The following is a 17,314-nucleotide window of genomic DNA, read 5'->3' as shown; positions in this document are numbered from 1 at the left end:
CTCAGGCTCCACCCACTGTCCACACATCAACACTGCCTCAGGCTCCACCCACTGTCCACACATCAACACTGCCTCAGGCTCCACCCACTGTCCACACATCAACACTGCCTCAGGCTCCACCCACTGTCCACACATCAACACTGCCTCAGGCTCCACCCACTGTCCACACATCAACACTGCCTCAGGCTCCACCCACTGTCCACACATCAACACTGCCTCAAGCTCCACCCACTGTCCACACATCAACACTGCCTCAGGCTCCACCCACTGTCCACACATCAACACTGCCTCAGGCTCCACCCACTGTCCACACATCAACACTGCCTCAGGCTCCACCCACTGTCCACACATCAACACTGCCTCAGGCTCCACCCACTGTCCACACATCAACACTGCCTCAGGCTCCACCCACTGTCCACACATCAACACTGCCTCAGGCTCCACCCACTGTCCACACATCAACACTGCCTCAGGCTCCACCCACTGTCCACACATCAACACTGCCTCAGGCTCCACCCACTGTCCACACATCAACACTGCCTCAGGCTCCACCCACTGTCCACACATCAACACTGCCTCAGGCTCCACCCACTGTCCACACATCAACACTGCCTCAGGCTCCACCCACTGTCCACACATCAACACTGCCTCAGGCTCCACCCACTGTCCACACATCAACACTGCCTCAGGCTCCATCTCTCCTCATTCCTCTATCTTCTATCCTCTCTCTCCCCTCTCCCAGCCTGGCTCTCACCTTTCCTTCCTCCCAGCTTTGCTTCCATCACTCCCCCTCACCTTTCAGGATCTCTCTCTCTCTCTCTCTCTAGCTCTCTCTCTGTTTCGCCCTCCCTCTCTCTCTCTCTCTCTCTCTCTCTCTCTGTCTCCACTCTCCATCAGCGACCCCATTGAGATAGAAAGCAGAGGCACTGGACAGACTGTTAATTTCTGGCTAAATGTCGGTGAATGCAGAGCAGCTCAGAGCCTTTGAGATATGAATGACTGTACGGCTCATAGGAGAGCAGGAACAAGAGAGAACGAGTGAACGCTTTAAAACACATTTTCTATTAGAGAGAAAGATGTGTGTGTGTGTGTGTGTGTGTGTGTGTGTGTGTGTGTGTGTGTGTGTGTGTGTGTGTGTGTGTGTGTGTGTGTGTGTGTGTGTGTGTGTGTGTGTGTGTGTGTGTGTGAGAGAGAGAGAGAGAGAGAGAGAGAAAGAGAGAGAGACAGAAAAGAGAGGTGTGAAAAGTCAGAAGCAGAGAAAAACAGGGGGGGAAAAGGACAATCGTGCGAGAGAGAACCAGGATTTTCTTTTTTGAGAAAACGGAACAGCTGAGATGAGGCAAAGACGCCTGGAAGACTGTGACCTTTCCAAGGGAGAGTTGGCGTGTCGGTGAGGGATTCAGTCCAACCCGAGCAGAGAGAGGAGTTAAGGTGAGACAAGTTAAGAGCTGCGTTAATCTGAGCTGAGTTAAATGGGTCTGAGTTAATCTGAGTTGAGTTAATCTGAGTTGAGTTAAGATGAGCTGAGTTAATCTGTACCAACAAACGGGACTTTCAGCTCATGGCTATAGTGAAGATCGCAGGTAAAAACAGGTTGTAAATGATGTCTTTTCAAGTTGACTTGGCATCTTGGGGCTTCTGGATTATGCCAGAGCAGCAGTATGGAGGCATTTTCGTTTTTTGTTTTTCTGTTTGAAAGTTGGTCACCATTCACTTCAATTGTTTAGGAGAATACTGCAACTCTGTTTCCCTGGAAAACTCCACAAATGTTAAAACACATCTAAACCCGACCTTCCACTGGCATGCGGGTGGGGTAGAATGAGTAGAATGAGTGAGTAGAATTTACATTTTTGGGTGAACTTACCCTTTAATAATGCTGTGATTAATTTGAGTGTTCCCCTGGCTGATGTCTGTGTTTCAGAGAGCCAACTCATCCAGGTTCAAGAGCCATTGACTCATTGGTAGAGGGAGATGTTCAGGTGAGAAAGTGAGTAAACCGCCTCTGAAATGCATGAAGTAGGAGAAACAGACCTGAACAACCACACACACTCACACGCTATCTCTCTCTCTCTCTCTCTCTCTCTCTCTCTCTCTCTCTCTCTCTCTCTCTCTCTCTCTCTCTCTCTCTCTCTCTCTCTCTCACACACACACACACACACACACACACACTCAAATGCTAAGCTATTAACCTCTTTTGAAAATATTCTTACCTCTGCGGGCGATTGTGTAGGAAGAGTTGAGAGGCTTCCATCATTCCATCAAGAACACATTAGCCCAAACCATTTTAAAGAGTTGAATTGGCTTCCCGTTGAAGGTAGAGTTCAATCAACAGTCAAACCTTATCATGCCCTATAACATATTGCATTACCTTTGTCCAAAGTACTTTACTGTGGAGTGTGCAGGAATGAAGAGCCGTGGCTCTGAATCCAAGGGGATTTATTCCAACTCCAACTCTATACATTACATGTTATTAATGCATGTTCACTCATTGCTTGCTGTAACATGACTAAGCTAACCCGGAAACTGCGTGAACGTCAACACTAATACAGTAGGCCCGCTAGCTCCTCCTCTTAAAGTGCCTGCTGGCAACAGGGTGAAGGTCAATGGAATAATTGGCGAAGTACAATTGGGGCGGGGGGAAAAACACTGGGCAAAGGGAAACTAGCCGTTTGGCTAACTAATCAAAAATTTGACTCAAGACTGACATCTGAAGATTCACTTCAAAAACACAACCCCCCACCAGCACACCAGAAACAAAGCTGAAACAAACACAAGGTAGCATTGATAGCATAGCTCTTTATAGGCTCAACACTAAAGAAAACAATACCGGTCAAACACTCCAGGCTGCATGTGAACACACACAGTCACTATGACTGAAAAGGGACACGCTCCTTCTCCTGTGGCCGCATTAGAAATAATTACCTCCCATCGATCTTTCAAACCCTCCATGGACTGTCTCAGCCTTCAACAATCTGTCAACAGTAAGTGTGTGTGTGTGTGTGTGTGTGTGTGTGTGTGTGTGTGTGTGTGTGTGTGTGTGTGTGTGTGTGTGTGTGTGTGTGGTGTGTGTGTGTGTGTGTGTGTGTGTGTGTGTGTGTGCGTGCGTGTGTGTGTGTGAGAGAGTGTGCGTGGGTGCATGTGTGTGTGTGTGTGTGTGTGTGTGTGTGTGTGTGTGTGTGTGTGTGTGTGTGCCTGCGTGCATGTGCGTTCGTGCGTGCATGCGTGCGCTTGTGTGTTTATGCATTTCAGATCTACACAATGCACTGTTTTTTACAGTCTGTTAGAGCTCCTGCACTCCTGCCAGTGGCTTGTCCCAGACAGTACAGCAGTTGACCGTGTCTCTTAGTGGGACTCCAGGCGGGGGTGAAGCAGGGCCAACCACAGGGGGCGCTGTAATGGTCAAATACACTGATAAGCGACCACCCGGTGCGGCTCTACTGCAGCATGAAAAAGCAAGCCGTCAGTGTGGAGGTCACCACAGTGGAAAATTGTGTCCAGCAAAGCGTGCAGGTGAGGAGAGGATGTGACAGTGGAGACGTGCAATCCTAATGAAAATCAAATGCACTCAGCTGATCTGCAGAGAAGCTCTGTGGAGCAAACCTGGACCAGTGTCTAGTGTAGTGTGGAGGAGCCAAGCCTACACTGTCCATGACTGACTGGACCAGTGTCTAGTGTAGTGTGGAGGAGTCAAGCCTAAACTGTCTATGACTGACTGGACCAGTGTCTAGTGTAGTGTGGAGGAGCCAAGCCTACACTGTCCATGACTGACTGGACCAGTGTCTAGTGTAGTGTGGAGGAGTCAAGCCTACACTGTCCATGACTGACTGGACCAGTGTCTAGTGTAGTGTGGAGGAGTCAAGCCTACACTGTCCATGACTGACTGGACCAGTGTCTAGTGTAGTGTGGAGGAGTCAGCCTACACGTCCATGACTGACTGGACCAGTGTCTAGTGTAGTGTGGAGGAGTCAAGCCTACACTGTCCATGACCTGACTGGACCAGTGTCTAGTGTAGTGTGGAGGAGTCAAGCCTACACTGTCCATGACTGACTGGACCAGTGTCTAGTGTAGTGTGTGGAGGAGTCACGTGTGTTTGTGAGGCCAAGGCCAACGTTACATCCTCATAGCTTCATTACCGCTGCCTCAGACATCCCATGAGCATCACCGCGCAACTAACTTCACCAAAAGACCTGAAGTGTTCTGGTAAATATCTATCTAAGCACTTATCCATATGCAGAGTGAATGCTGCGCTCCAAATGCTACAGTATGTTAGCATGCTATGCTGTAATTACTGCAGGGCTACAGGCTAAATCCCCGCATGGATCATCTGCAGGGAGTGTGTGTGTGTGGTGTGTGTGTGTGTGTGTGTGTGTGTGTGTGTGTGTGTGTGTTGTGTGTGTGTGTGTGTGTGTGTGTGTGTGTGTGTGTGTGTGTGTGTGTGTGTGTGTGTGTGTGTGTGTGTGTGTGTGTGTGTGTGTGTGTGTGTGTATGTGTGTGTGTGTGTGTGTGTGTGTGTGTGGGATTGGAGTGGGGCCAACAGAGGTAGTTTCACTCCCTTTGGAAGGGTCTCTTCAGATCAGAGCATTCGCCAAATGGCTGTTACAGATAAGTAGGCTAGAAACAGTGCCAGATCCTGTTCTGCCTTCCACACCACATGGTTATGCTACAGTAGGTTGAGAGCGCTGGAGATGTTTGGAGGGCACAGGGGAGACAATGTGATCAAACAGATTTTCTCTCTTATCTCCAGACTCTTCCATCCATCTAGAAAGCCTCAACAAATGATTCAGTTCCCTCAGAAATAGCCCAGCAAAGCCTCTTAATGACAAACGCTCTCTCTCTAGCCAGGCCTTTTCTTCCTGGCTTCAGAGGAACAGGAAGTAGCTTTGTAGAAAGCTGCTCTACACTCTGTTTACACATGAAACTGGGATGAAAAGTGTCAAAAATAGCTGTTGTGTTCTGCAGCGAGAAGATGATGCAAAAGCAACATCAAAGTGAGGATCACATGGACACCACTCAAAGACAGCTTGAACTACCACAATAGAAGATGAACAGTGGATTTAGAGAGCACCAGTACATAAAACAGACAGGGAAAAGATCATTACCATTCCAGTAGCATCTAATCCTCTTTGCCTTTTTTTCTACCATTTACATTTTTTCTCCCATCATTGAATTCATTTGTAAGCTCAAAGCCTTGGACCTGCCTGCATTAATATGAGATACGCCTGAATGGAAGAGGGCAATAATTGTGTCTAAAGGAATTCAATTGACATGGCAGCCCTCTCTCATGCCCCCCCCCCCCCCCCCCCCCCCCCCCCACACACAACCAACCCACCCACCCACCCACCCACCCACACACACACACACACACACACACACACACACACACACACCTACACACACACACACACACACACGCACACGCACACTCACACGCACACGCACACGCACACGCCCACACACACACACACACACACACACACACACACACACACACACACACACACACACACACACACAGATACATCAAAAGCAGGAAGTGGGCAGAGCTGTTCTAACTGCCTTGAAGCGACCTGCATGCAGAGACACCAATATCACGCTTTGTGTGCTCGCTCTAAATCACTCCTCCAATATCACTTTCTTCACCGTCAAGTTCACCACCTTTAAACCTCAATCTGCCTCAGCTAAGCACCTTTGAAACATGCGAGGTACACAGATGCACGCACACACACACACACACACATACACATACGATATATGGCAGCATGTCGCCATCTAGGCAGCAGGGGCGGTACTGCGTGCTTCAGGGGCAGACGGAAGCGATTGACTGCTTCTCACAGATGGAACATTTCACTCGCAACATTTCACTCGCCTGCATCAGTGAAGCGGGGGCAAATGCAAGGTGGGAGCCTGACACACAGAGAGAGAAAGGACCAGAACTAGAGGTAACAAAGAGTCCAAGCTTCTCTGTCTGCTGTGTCTGCTGCTTGTTACTGAGTGAGAAGAAGGGAGACTAGACCTGTGGGGGAGTGGAAGAGGACAACTGTGAGAGAAGAGGAGAGGAGATGATGATAAGAGGTTGTGCAGCAGCAAAGAGCAAAAAACACCAAAAATTGAAGAGAGAGTGTTTTGAGGATAGAGTGTGCTGGAGTGACTTGTTTTCTAAAGACAAGAAGAGCTTCACACAGCTATCAGCTGTGTTTAAGAGCCAGGGGGATTTGACTACATCAAAGACACATGCTGAACACAGAGTAGACTGAAGACAACTTAGAGACATGTTGGAAGAGAATGACAAAGAAGGGCTGATGCGTTCAAACGATCCCATACTCAGAGAGGGAAGTACAGCGCATCAGATAATTATGTTTGTTTGTAACCGAGTTGAATCAGCGCGGATTCCTCGTGAGTCCCGAGTGGTAGCGAGTGGATTGGTTAAACTCACTCCCCAGGTATAAAGGCATGTTAACCAGCTCCGCCAAGGGAGCTAGCTCTCTTGGTGTTGCGGTTAACATGCTGGACTCCCAAGCCGAGGGTCGGCAGTTCGAATCCACCCCTGGACAAGCCCTTAACATGGGTTGCTGCAAGTATCACCTACACAACGCCGTTACATTGATGCCGTGAACCCGGATGTCCAGTGGGTGTGGAGTGAGTTTAAGGGGGTGAGTGTAACCGAGTTGAATCAGCGCGGATTCCTCGTGAGTCCCGAGTGGTAGCGAGTGGATTGGTTAAACTCACTCCCCAGGTATAAAGGCATGTTAACCGAGCTAGCTCTCTTGGTGTTGCGGTTAACATGCTGGACTCCCAAGCCGAGGGTCGGCAGTTCGAATCCACCCCTGGACAAGCCCTTAACATGGGTTGCTGCAAGTACCACCTACACAACGCCGTTACATGTTTATGTTCATATCTCTGTTCTTACTGTATCCTCAGCATTGTATCCTATCTCATTGGAAAGCCTGTTCATTTCCTTTTACAATGAGGCCCCTTTTGTATGGACCATGCATTTGTGGGATGAGCAGCACAGCTGATGATGTGAGTCCCAAGTGAAATGTGCCAAATGTCCCTGCCAATGTCAAACAGTGTATTCTCATGTTGGTATTGACTGGTCTGGTACCATCTACAAACTCAAGGCCAAGGTCCGTGATGTCCAAGACAGACCGCAAAGTTGGCGTCCCAAATTAGACAACACCCTACAAAGAACTGGTTCATCGTCCTACTGAGGAACTGTAGGATGTCTTCCAGAGATTTGCAGGCAAGGCTTGCAGGATGTAATGGCAGACGGCTCTCTGATCAGACAATCAGCCATTCACCGTCAGGCCCGTTTGCGCTGATGTCGGCTACACTGGCAATGGAACCTGAGTATCATGTTCAGCGATGAGTCAGTCCAATCCAGTCCAGTCCACCATGGCACGTCTCTCTCCTCAGACCAATGCTAACATTCTACTGGAGATCATGAACCCCCACACCACCCTCTCTCAATCTCCCCCCCCCCCCCCCCCCCCCCCCGACACACACACACACACACACACACACACACACACACACACACACTCTCTCTCTCTCTCTCTCTCTCTCTCATGTCTCTCTGTGTCTCTCTCTCACACACACTCACTCTGTGTTTCTCTCTATCTTTTTCTCTGTCTATCACTCTCTCACGTACTCTCTCTCTCTCTCTCTCTCTCTCTCTCTCTCTCTGTCTCCCTGTGTCTCTCTCACAAAGCCTCCATACAGTAAATCACTGTCTGCACCGTGTGCTCATTTAGAAAGCACTGGCATTTAATATCATTAACTCAAGTCATCACAGCTCAAACCCAATTAACACAATTCCCCAGGTGGAAACACTAACGAGTCCAAATTGTTCACACCAAGCACAACCTCAGGAGAAACAGATAAAAGGCCCACAGAGGAGCGGCTTGTTTAGATTTGATTGTATTCTATGTTAAAAACATGTAAAGAGGTTGTTCTGGGGGAAACCATAAGCACCATTATTCATTGCAGTAACAGTTTTTTTTATGGTAAACTTTTAAATGGATCTCAGCTGTGTGTAACAGCTATGTTGTAGTGTATGTGTACAGTATGGCTTTGGTGTGATGTCTGAAGACAAAGTTTGGTTTAGATGTAATATTACAGCACCTGGTTTTGAGAGAGTTTGGTTTTGATGTGTACATTTGTGAAGATGAGTGGGCACTGGGCAGTCATGCATTTGAGCATAAAAACAAATAGCAATCAAGAAAAACTACAATTAAGGTAAGAGTGGTTATGTGGAGTGAGGGAAGCGAGACAAATATGCCATACATACAGACAGACAGACATCAGACAGACAGACAGACAGACAGACAGACAGACATCAGACAGACAGACAGACAGACAGACAGACAGACAGACAGACAGTGCTGTGCTTATTGTGAATCCTTCCTCCACACAGAGAGACTGTGCTTCATTTGGAAAACTGGGAGTTATTGCCAAGGACGGGGCTGCCGCCGGGGTGTGTGTGTGTGTGTGTGTGTGTGTGTGAGAGAGAGAGAGAGGAGGAGAAGAGGAGAGGGGGAGTGGAGAGGAGGAGAAAGGAGGAGAGGAGAGGAGGAGAGGAGAGGGGGAGTGGAGAGGAGGAGAGGAGAGGGGGAGTGGAGAGGAGGAGAGGAGAGGGGGAGTGGAGAGGAGGAGAGGGGGAGTGGAGAGGAGGGGAGGAGAGAGCATCTCAGTTGTAATGTGAAGGATGCGTCTTCAGAGCCAGGTGGTAAAGTGCTCATGAAATACTGCTTTTGATGACACCAGTGATCAGTGAAGCCACACCCACTATCTTTTCCTGTTTCCTCAGCAGAGGCAGGGTGTGTGTGTGTGTGTGTGTGTGTGTGTGTGTGTGTTGTGTTGTGTTGGTGGGGCGATCAACATAATCAATAACATAGGGAGTGAGATCATTTGTTTGTAGACGTTGGCCTGAATCAGGATGGACTGAGAGCTCAGCATCCAAGCACAAATGTAGCCATGAAAGGACGGCATGGCCAATTAAAGGAGGGAGAGAGAGAGGGAGGAGGGGTGAGAAAGAGGGACAGAGAGGGGTAGGAGAGAGAGAGCGCGGGGAGGGAGAGAGAGGGGAGAGAGAGGGACAGGAAGAGAGGCAGAAAGAGATCAGGAAAGAGAGGGAGCGAGAGAGGAAGAGAAAGAGGGGGGGAGAGGGAGAGCGGGAGGGAGCGAAAGGGGAGAGAAGTGTTTTTGCTGTGTTTAGAAATAGTCTGGACAGGTTAGGTCCTTTGCTGTGTTTAGAAATAGTCTGGACAGGTTAGATCCTTTGCTGTGTTTAGAAATAGTCTGGACAGGTTAGATCCTTTGCTGTGTTTAGAAATAGTCTGGACAGGTTAGATCCTTTGCTGTGTTTAGAAATAGTCTTGGCAGGTTAGATTCCAAAATAGCTTCCCCTTACACCTCCACACTGCCCCCTGCAGGCAGTGACAGTAGCATTGTCCTACCTGCCCACAGATGGCCGTTTTAAATGAATGGGAACTCCATTGATCCTCATAAGGAACATCTGTTTCTCTTGCAAAGTCTCTAGTGGGAGGTCAGAGGTCAGAGCTGGAGCTGGGAGGGATTCTTGCTCAAGGACACTCCAGCAGGGCGGGTGCTTGAACAGTGAGCACCCTGCTGAGAAAATTATCCAAAGACTGGGTGTCATCTACAAATCTAAGCCTTACTGTTTTTTGATTAAATAGCTAATCACTTGAAGACAGACTGGCACAATCAGCTGTTCAGAGTCATCATCTCTCCTCATATTAAAGTCAGATCAAACGGGCGAGTGGCTCTATCACAGTGGAAATTACATCACTATTAAATAGAGAGAGAGAGAGTGCATATAGATTGGGCAACATCCAAACACAAACCTTAATCAAGTTAGCTCTCCCTCTCTCTCTCTCTCTCTCTCTCTCTCTCCCCCCCCTCTCTCTCCCTCTCTCTCTCTTCCTCTCTCTCTCTCTCTCTCTCTCTCTGGAATCACCCCTGTCCTTCGTCCTTTCCTCTACCCGTCCAAAACACACACACACACACACACACACACACACACACACACACACACACACACACACACACACACACACACACACACACACACACACACACACACCTACACACACACCTACATACACACCTACACACACACACACACACACATACACACAGAGCCTGGTCCAAAGAAATGCTCAAGTTGGTAGCTGAGCAGAATATAGATGCGACTGAGTCGGGGCCGTGACTTGCAACTCTCTCGCTCTCTCTTCCTCTCTCTCTTTCTCTCAGGATGTGAATGGCATTCCTAATTAAAGAGACTGCCCCCCCCCCCATGCATTATGACTGCCCCCCCCCCCCCCCCATGCATTATGACTGCCCCCCCCCCCATGCGTTATAGGCCGCCGAGTTGGGATGATCAATGGGACAAACTTGACACTTGACAAACGCTGCTGAATAGACCTGGGGAAACCAGACGGATGGTCCTGCATAAAAAGAGAGTCGGATCACGCTCCGTCTGTCACATTGTCCATATCTCTCTCTCTCTCTTCCTCACACACAGACATACACACACACACACACACACACACACACACACACACACACACACACACACACACACACACACACACACACACACACACACACACACACACACACACACACATACACACACACATACACATACACATACACACATACACGCACACGCACACACACACACACCACACACACGCACCCACGCACACAGGCACACAGGCGCGTGCATGTGTGTGCATCCCCCCTCTTACCTGGTGGACGAGGAAAGCCAAGAGGATGCGGACTCCAGTCTCCATGGTCGGTTCAGTCTCAGTTTGTGTCGGAGTAAAAAGAGAAAATTCACCACAGGGTGAAAGAGGCTGGAGCAGCTCTGCTCATTATTCCAAGGTCCAAATACAACTGCAGTCTGTTCAGTTCAGCAAAGCACTGGATAGTGAAGCCGAGACCACAACCAATAGATTTATGAGAGGGAGGAGAAGAGGAGATATATATATATATATATATATATATAGAGAGAGAGAGAGAGAGAGAGAGAGAGAGAGAGAAGGATGGAGAGAGACACAGAGAGTGGTTCTGTGGTTTTATTTGTAAGATTTGAGGCTTTTATTTGTAACATTTGGGGCTTTTATTTTGAAGGTTTGGGGCTTTTACTTTGAAGGTTTTGTGCTTTTATTTGGAAGATTTTGGACTTTTATTTGGAATGCAAAAAAGCTTGCTCATTAAAATGTTTATCCATCTTGAGCAGGGGGAGGAGAGAAGGTTAGCTTCACATCACAAAGTCAGATGGGGTCTCTGTATACTAGGGATGTCACAATATATCGTCCCACAATATATTGCGATATCAAAACGTGGTGAAATAAACAAATAAAGGCCGCACACTGTAGCTCCCGTTTGCTTTTGTTTTATTCTTTCCAGGTGTTACATTTCGAGCTCACGCTCTTCTTCAGACATAAAACACACATATACAGACGCCATCTTATATAACCCCTCGCCTGTCACATGACTCACCAGGTCATCATGTGACATCTAGTGTTAGAAACACGTTCTGCGTTTACATCAAAGGAGTGATATACAAGTATGTACAAATATAATACGAATATATACATTCATTCAAATATAGGACAGGGCCTCAGAGCACATAATGAAACTTCTCAGGCCAGAAGGCCGTCATATCTAAAAATGGCCAGATAAACCAGGAGGCATCTCTAAATTTAAATGAAGTGGAAAATGTCACTAAGACATTTAGGAGGACAACAACAACATCCATGAGGAACACAACTGAGCATCGACAGTATCAAACTGCCAAACACATATCAAAACGTGACAATATGTATCGTTGAGATGAAATCTCATATCGCGAGAAAAAGAAGCTGAACATGGTGGCACTGATCTGCATCTGATTGCATGCTCGCTCTCCTTTTCATTGCTTTGTTTTCTGTTCAAACGTGCGTTACAGACACGGAGGATGAAAATGGTGAAATGACTCAAATTAGCGTGGAGGATGCCCCCCTCAACTTACAAATCGATCGCAAAAAAGATACTGTTAAAATATCGTATTGTATCGTTATCGTGAACCCAATATCGTGTATCGTATCGTATCGTGAACTGAGTGTATCGTGACACCCCTACTGTATACTGTATCTCTCTGTGCAGGAAAGCAGTCAAATGCGACCCTTTCCGTTCTCAACGGATGTGAAAAATGAGGGCAGGAATTGTTGTGACGCCTGAGGAATTGCTTTTCCCACACAACTTTTGTGCCATATTCATTCATCAGTGAAGTAAAGGCAGCGCTGATGGCCTGGTTCAAACACACACAAGCTGAGCTGTGGAGGCATCTATGCACACAGCCCAGAAAGAGAGATGACACAAATAATCAGTTAAAATAACACAGGCAGATGGAGACTGAAATGTCACAAATAGCATATAGCATGTCTCGTGAGATATCTCCAAATCACCGCTTTATATTTCGGTCTTTGGAGATCGCAAAAAAAAGTAACTTCCATCGAGAAAGCCACGGTTGAGTGGAGTCACCAAATCAAAACTGCAACTTCTGTTCAGTTCCACAGTGAAGAGGATTTCAATTCCAGCTTTACTCAATCAGTTTGACAGCTTTTAGGCTCAACCTGATTATAGGCTGATTATGCTAATATGATCATGGCTCAGATTTGCAAATACTCATGCAGAGAGAATGTTAATTGTGACATTTTAACAGATGTTCGATTGTCTGGAAATTGTGTCTCATAAATGATATTTGTGTACTGTATGTATGTGGGTGGGGTTATGTTTATTTTTATTTATTTATAAGGACAACACACATTACTCGACATTTCTGTAAACGTGCCAGTGTTAGCCAGCCGGCTAATTCTCAGGGAACTCATAGAATGAATGTTAATATTGCTTGAATGCATGTTGATAATGATATAATTTCATTGTTCGGATCACAGCTACAGTTCCCCTCCCACTGCTTGTAGAAAATATAAATTCCCTGCGGTGCTTGAACTGTACCTCAATATAACGATGTATGCATGTTGCCAATTATCCTGATTCATTAGGCTAATCATCCGTAACAACAACACAAACACACTGGGGACACGGACGACCAAATAGCTCCATTTATCTGATTTAACCCACAAAACCTGCTTCTGCTCGCTCGCTCTTTCTCTCTCTCTCTCGCTCTCTCTTTCTCTCTCTCTCTCTATCTAACACCGTCCCATATTGCATTATACACATATTACACATATTACATTATCCAAAATACCTCTCAGCCTTCTGGTATGAAAATGGTATGCCATTAGATGTAATCTTTCTGGCAAATCCAGCATCAATATGAATTGGACCAGATCTAGAAATCACATTTGGAATGACACGTCATGTATTTTTTGCTCTATGTCTTTTGATATCTGGTACGTTGTACCTTCTTCACAAGAGGTTAAATTGGAGAAGATGGAGCCTACTGGTGGGCGGTGATATGCACTATACACTATAGACCTTTTTCACCAGCAGCCATTTTGTGTCTAAAGGCAGGAAGCAACAGGTGCAAGCAAAACATTAATGAGGGCTTCCCATTTCCAATCCATTTAGATGTTCCAGTGCTGGCGGGCCTTCATTAATGTTTTGCTTGCACATGTATTACTTCCTGCCTTTTAGACACAAAATGGCTGAGGTGAAGGAGGCGAATGCACTATGGTATCGGTCCAAACAATGTAGAAGATGACCTCACTCAGTTGACTCAGATATTGTGTTCCACATGTGCATGTCAGTACCAGGCAGCAAGCTCGGACTCGGCCAGAGGAAGTGATAGTGAAAGCTGTGGTTCCTTGAATGGCCAGTTGAGGCTGGCTCCAAAGGGAAGTCTGTGGAAAGTTTCACAGAAATCACCTGACGTCTGTCAGCGAATGGCTCCATGTAATTGCGCGGCACACCTGAGAACGATTATTTAGGAAGGTGTCTGTCATGTCGTGATCACTCCAACCAAACAAACCAGCATGCCACATCCCGATCTCGCTGCTCGTCAAACTCCACTCAAAGACGAACGTGAAAAAACATTGAGTCCATGCAATCCCTTTGAAGTGGATGTGATGGATGATGGCCATAAATGATTAAATAAATCAGCAATTGTGATGTCATCAGTGATGTCACTTGAGCAATTGTGATGTCATCAGTGATGTCACCAGTGATATCATCAGTGATGCCACTCAAGCAATTCAGTCATCAGTGTCTTACTATAAGAATGAGAAGTGTCCGTGTGTGAGTCAGTCAGTGAGGATAAGAGATGGGAGAGTAGGGACTCTGAGACTTATCCTTCCTGGCTGATAAGTGGTGGGAGTATTCTGTGAGAGGCAGCAATGTGCCGCAAGGCATCCAGTCTGCCGGAAAGCCATTCGAAGAACAAGAAGTAGTGGTGGAAGTATAAGTATGGAGAAGAGGACAAGGGTGAGGGGGAAAGTTAGTTTATCCAGAATCTCCACCCTAGAAATCAAGCGCGCATAGCGTGTGAGATTGCCAGTTTGGATAAAGCGCACTAGCTAGTGGATGGATGTGTCCTCAGACAGCTACCTGTTCAACTAACTTGCTCCGATAGAAGATGACAGAACCGGAGCTGGTGACAGAGGTCCCCGCGGCGTTGAAGCGGCTGGCCAAGCAGGTGGTTCGGGGCTTCTACGGGGTGGAGCACGCCTTGGCCCTGGATGTACTCATCCGCAACCCTTGCGTACGCGAGGAGGACATGCTGGAGCTGCTCAAGTTTGACCGCAAGCAGCTGCGCTCGGTGCTCAACACCCTGAAGGTCGACAAGTTTGTCAAGTGCCGCACGAGGGTGGAGACGGTGCCTGATGGCAAGACCACGCGACACAACTACTACTTCATCAACTACAGGCTGCTGGTCAACGTGGTCAAGTATAAGCTGGACCACATGCGGCGGCGCATCGAGACAGACGAGCAAGACTCCACCAACCGCGCCTCCTTCTGCTGCCCCTGCTGCTCCTCCAGCTTCACCGACCTGGAGGCCAACCGGCTGTTTGACCCAGTGACGGGGACGTTTCTCTGCACCTTTTGCCAGACGGAGGTAGAGGAGGTGGTGCCCAAGAGGGACGCCAGGACATTGGTGGCACGCTTCAACGAACAGATCGAGCCCATCTACGTGCTCCTGCGGGAGACCGAAGATGTTAACTTGTCCCATGACCTGCTGGAGCCCGAGTCCTCTGAGATCCCTGCCCTCAAACAGAGTCGTGAGTGTGCCGCAGCGTTGGCAGGAACCTCTGCAGGTGGCCCGCACCGCGAGGCCTGGTCCAACAAGGGTGCATCCCACGCCAACATGTACGCCCAGAAAGTGGTTATCAACATGGAGGAACAGGATGATCAGCAGGAGCAGGCAAGTGAGGGCAAGGCACACAAAGATATGCCCGTCTGGCTGATCCAGAGCACCGTGCAGGGCACTTATCACGAGACTGATGCCCTCAAGAACCCTGCACCAGGGGCCGAGGACCGCGTTGCCGGTCTCGGCACGGCTCAGTTCGACGAAAGCGAAGACGTGATGCGCACTCTCCTCCAACACGAGATGAGGGGCATGCCCGGACCGGTCGAAGGGCGAGCCAGCCTCCCCCACAGCCCTTCCCCCACCACTGCCCTTCAGCGCAGGGCTGAGGAAGAGGAAGAGGAGGAGGAGGAGTTGGAGGAGGTGTGGGATGAGTCAGCGGTGATGGTGGGAGGCCAGGCCTTCTCCTACCGAGAGCTGAGCCACAGGCCAGAACTGGTGGACCAGATGAGCGCCCAGGAGAAGGAGGCCTACATTGAGATGGGGAGTAAACTCTTCCAGGACTACTTCTGAATACACACACACTGTCGGTCTGTCCGTCCTTCTGTCTGTAATATGTCCCAACAAAAGAAAGAGAGAGAGAGAGAGACCATGTCGCCGATGATGTCATACAGTTCTATGTCCCTACGAAGGAATGAGAGTGGCCAGGTCGCCGATGATGTCACACCGATGACACCGAGCAATTGTGTGTCATCAGTGCCCCTGAGGATCGCAGAGCACCTGGATACCCTATTTTTTTCTTCTTTTTCAGATTTCCCCCCCATTTTCTCCCCAATTTCCCCCTGCTGCCCCGGTCGCTGCTCCACCCTCTGCCAATCTGGGGAGAGCGGTAGACTAGCACCATGCTTCCTCCGAGACATAAGCAGTAGCCAGCCGCTTCTTTTCACCTGACAGCTGGAGCTTCACTGGTAGCCGTAGCACGTGGGAGGATCACCCTATTCCCACCAGTTCCCTTCACTCCGAACAGGCGCCCCGACCAACCAGGAGAGGTGCTAGTGCAGAGACCAGGACAAATACCTTGAATCCGGCTTCCCTCCCAGACACCAGCCAATTGTGCCTGTATGGACGCCCGATCAAGCCGGAGGTGACACGAGGACACGAACCTGCGCCCCTCGGCACCTGGATACCTTCTCTGTAGTTTTGAGCCCTTGCACAGAGTGCAAACACTGCATTACGGCGTTCATATAATGACTCATTTATGCGCCATTTTCATAGGAAATTGAATACGTCTGTTTCAAGTGATGTAACCGTTATTGCCCGCAAACTTCCATGCATCTTTCACATTGGTATCATGTTAAGAAATAGATCCACTAGTGGGCAGTAGAGAGTCAAATGTGTGAGTGTGTCTGGTACTGCTCCGTTTCCGTATGCGTAACCTTTCAGAAAGCGCGCAGAATTACGCACGAAATAAACAGACTATCCGCATTTAACTTTGAGCATAATTGGGCGTTAAGAGTAATCTCACGTCACCAGGCTCTTTCTTAACCCATTGATACCTGATGCAGCAGTGTGTGTGTATGTATCCCTTTAAGACCGCGAACCACGTGACGTGGTTCGCGGTCTCAAAGGGATACACACACACACAAATGAGGGATATACACGCAAATGCTGCATCAGGTATCAATGGGTTAAAGGAGAAGAGCCTGGTATCCATAGAGTATCGATGATGTATTTTTGTAGGCTTAACCAGAAATTGCCGCCATGTTGGATCATGAGGGGGAAAGGCTATGGGCTTTTAGAATGGGGAATTTGCTTTACAATGTGCCTACATTCACTCATTCAAGCACCAAGGGCGACCAGCTGCCATGCAGCCATCGGGAGCAATTTGGGGTTCAGTGTCTTGCCCAAGGGACACTTCGACATGCGTACTGGAGGAGCCGGGGATCGAACCACCGACCTTCTGGTTAGTGCGCTCTACCTCCTGAGCCACAAAGTTGATGAAACTGCAGCCATTTTTTTGTCAGCACCATTACATAATCA

At 48.3% G+C, this 17,314-nt stretch overlaps 1 protein-coding gene and 1 pseudogene across 2 annotated transcripts in view; one reads left to right on the top strand and one right to left on the bottom strand.

Moving 5' to 3' along the window:
• Positions 1–10,817, bottom strand: part of LOC310792913 (cadherin-13-like) — a gene marked incomplete at both ends in the record, with an annotated part of 277,855 nt that extends 267,038 nt beyond the window's left edge. The window contains one exon of the mRNA XM_083654681.1: positions 10,773–10,817. Coding sequence (XP_083510807.1) covers positions 10,773–10,817 — 45 coding nt within the window. The remainder of the gene's footprint in view (positions 1–10,772) is intronic.
• A 3,788-nt stretch (positions 10,818–14,605) lies between these two features.
• LOC310793214 (general transcription factor IIE subunit 1 pseudogene) lies at positions 14,606–15,847 on the top strand (annotated as a pseudogene). The gene has a single exon. The product of its transcript is annotated as a general transcription factor IIE subunit 1 pseudogene (transcript).
• Positions 15,848–17,314: the final 1,467 nt, after the last annotated feature.

The sequence above is a fragment of the Poromitra crassiceps genome, assembly GCF_964638095.1.
Source record: "Poromitra crassiceps genome assembly, chromosome: 18".
Lineage (NCBI taxonomy): Eukaryota > Metazoa > Chordata > Actinopteri > Beryciformes > Melamphaidae > Poromitra > Poromitra crassiceps.
This window is presented reverse-complemented; position numbering and strand designations above follow the sequence as displayed.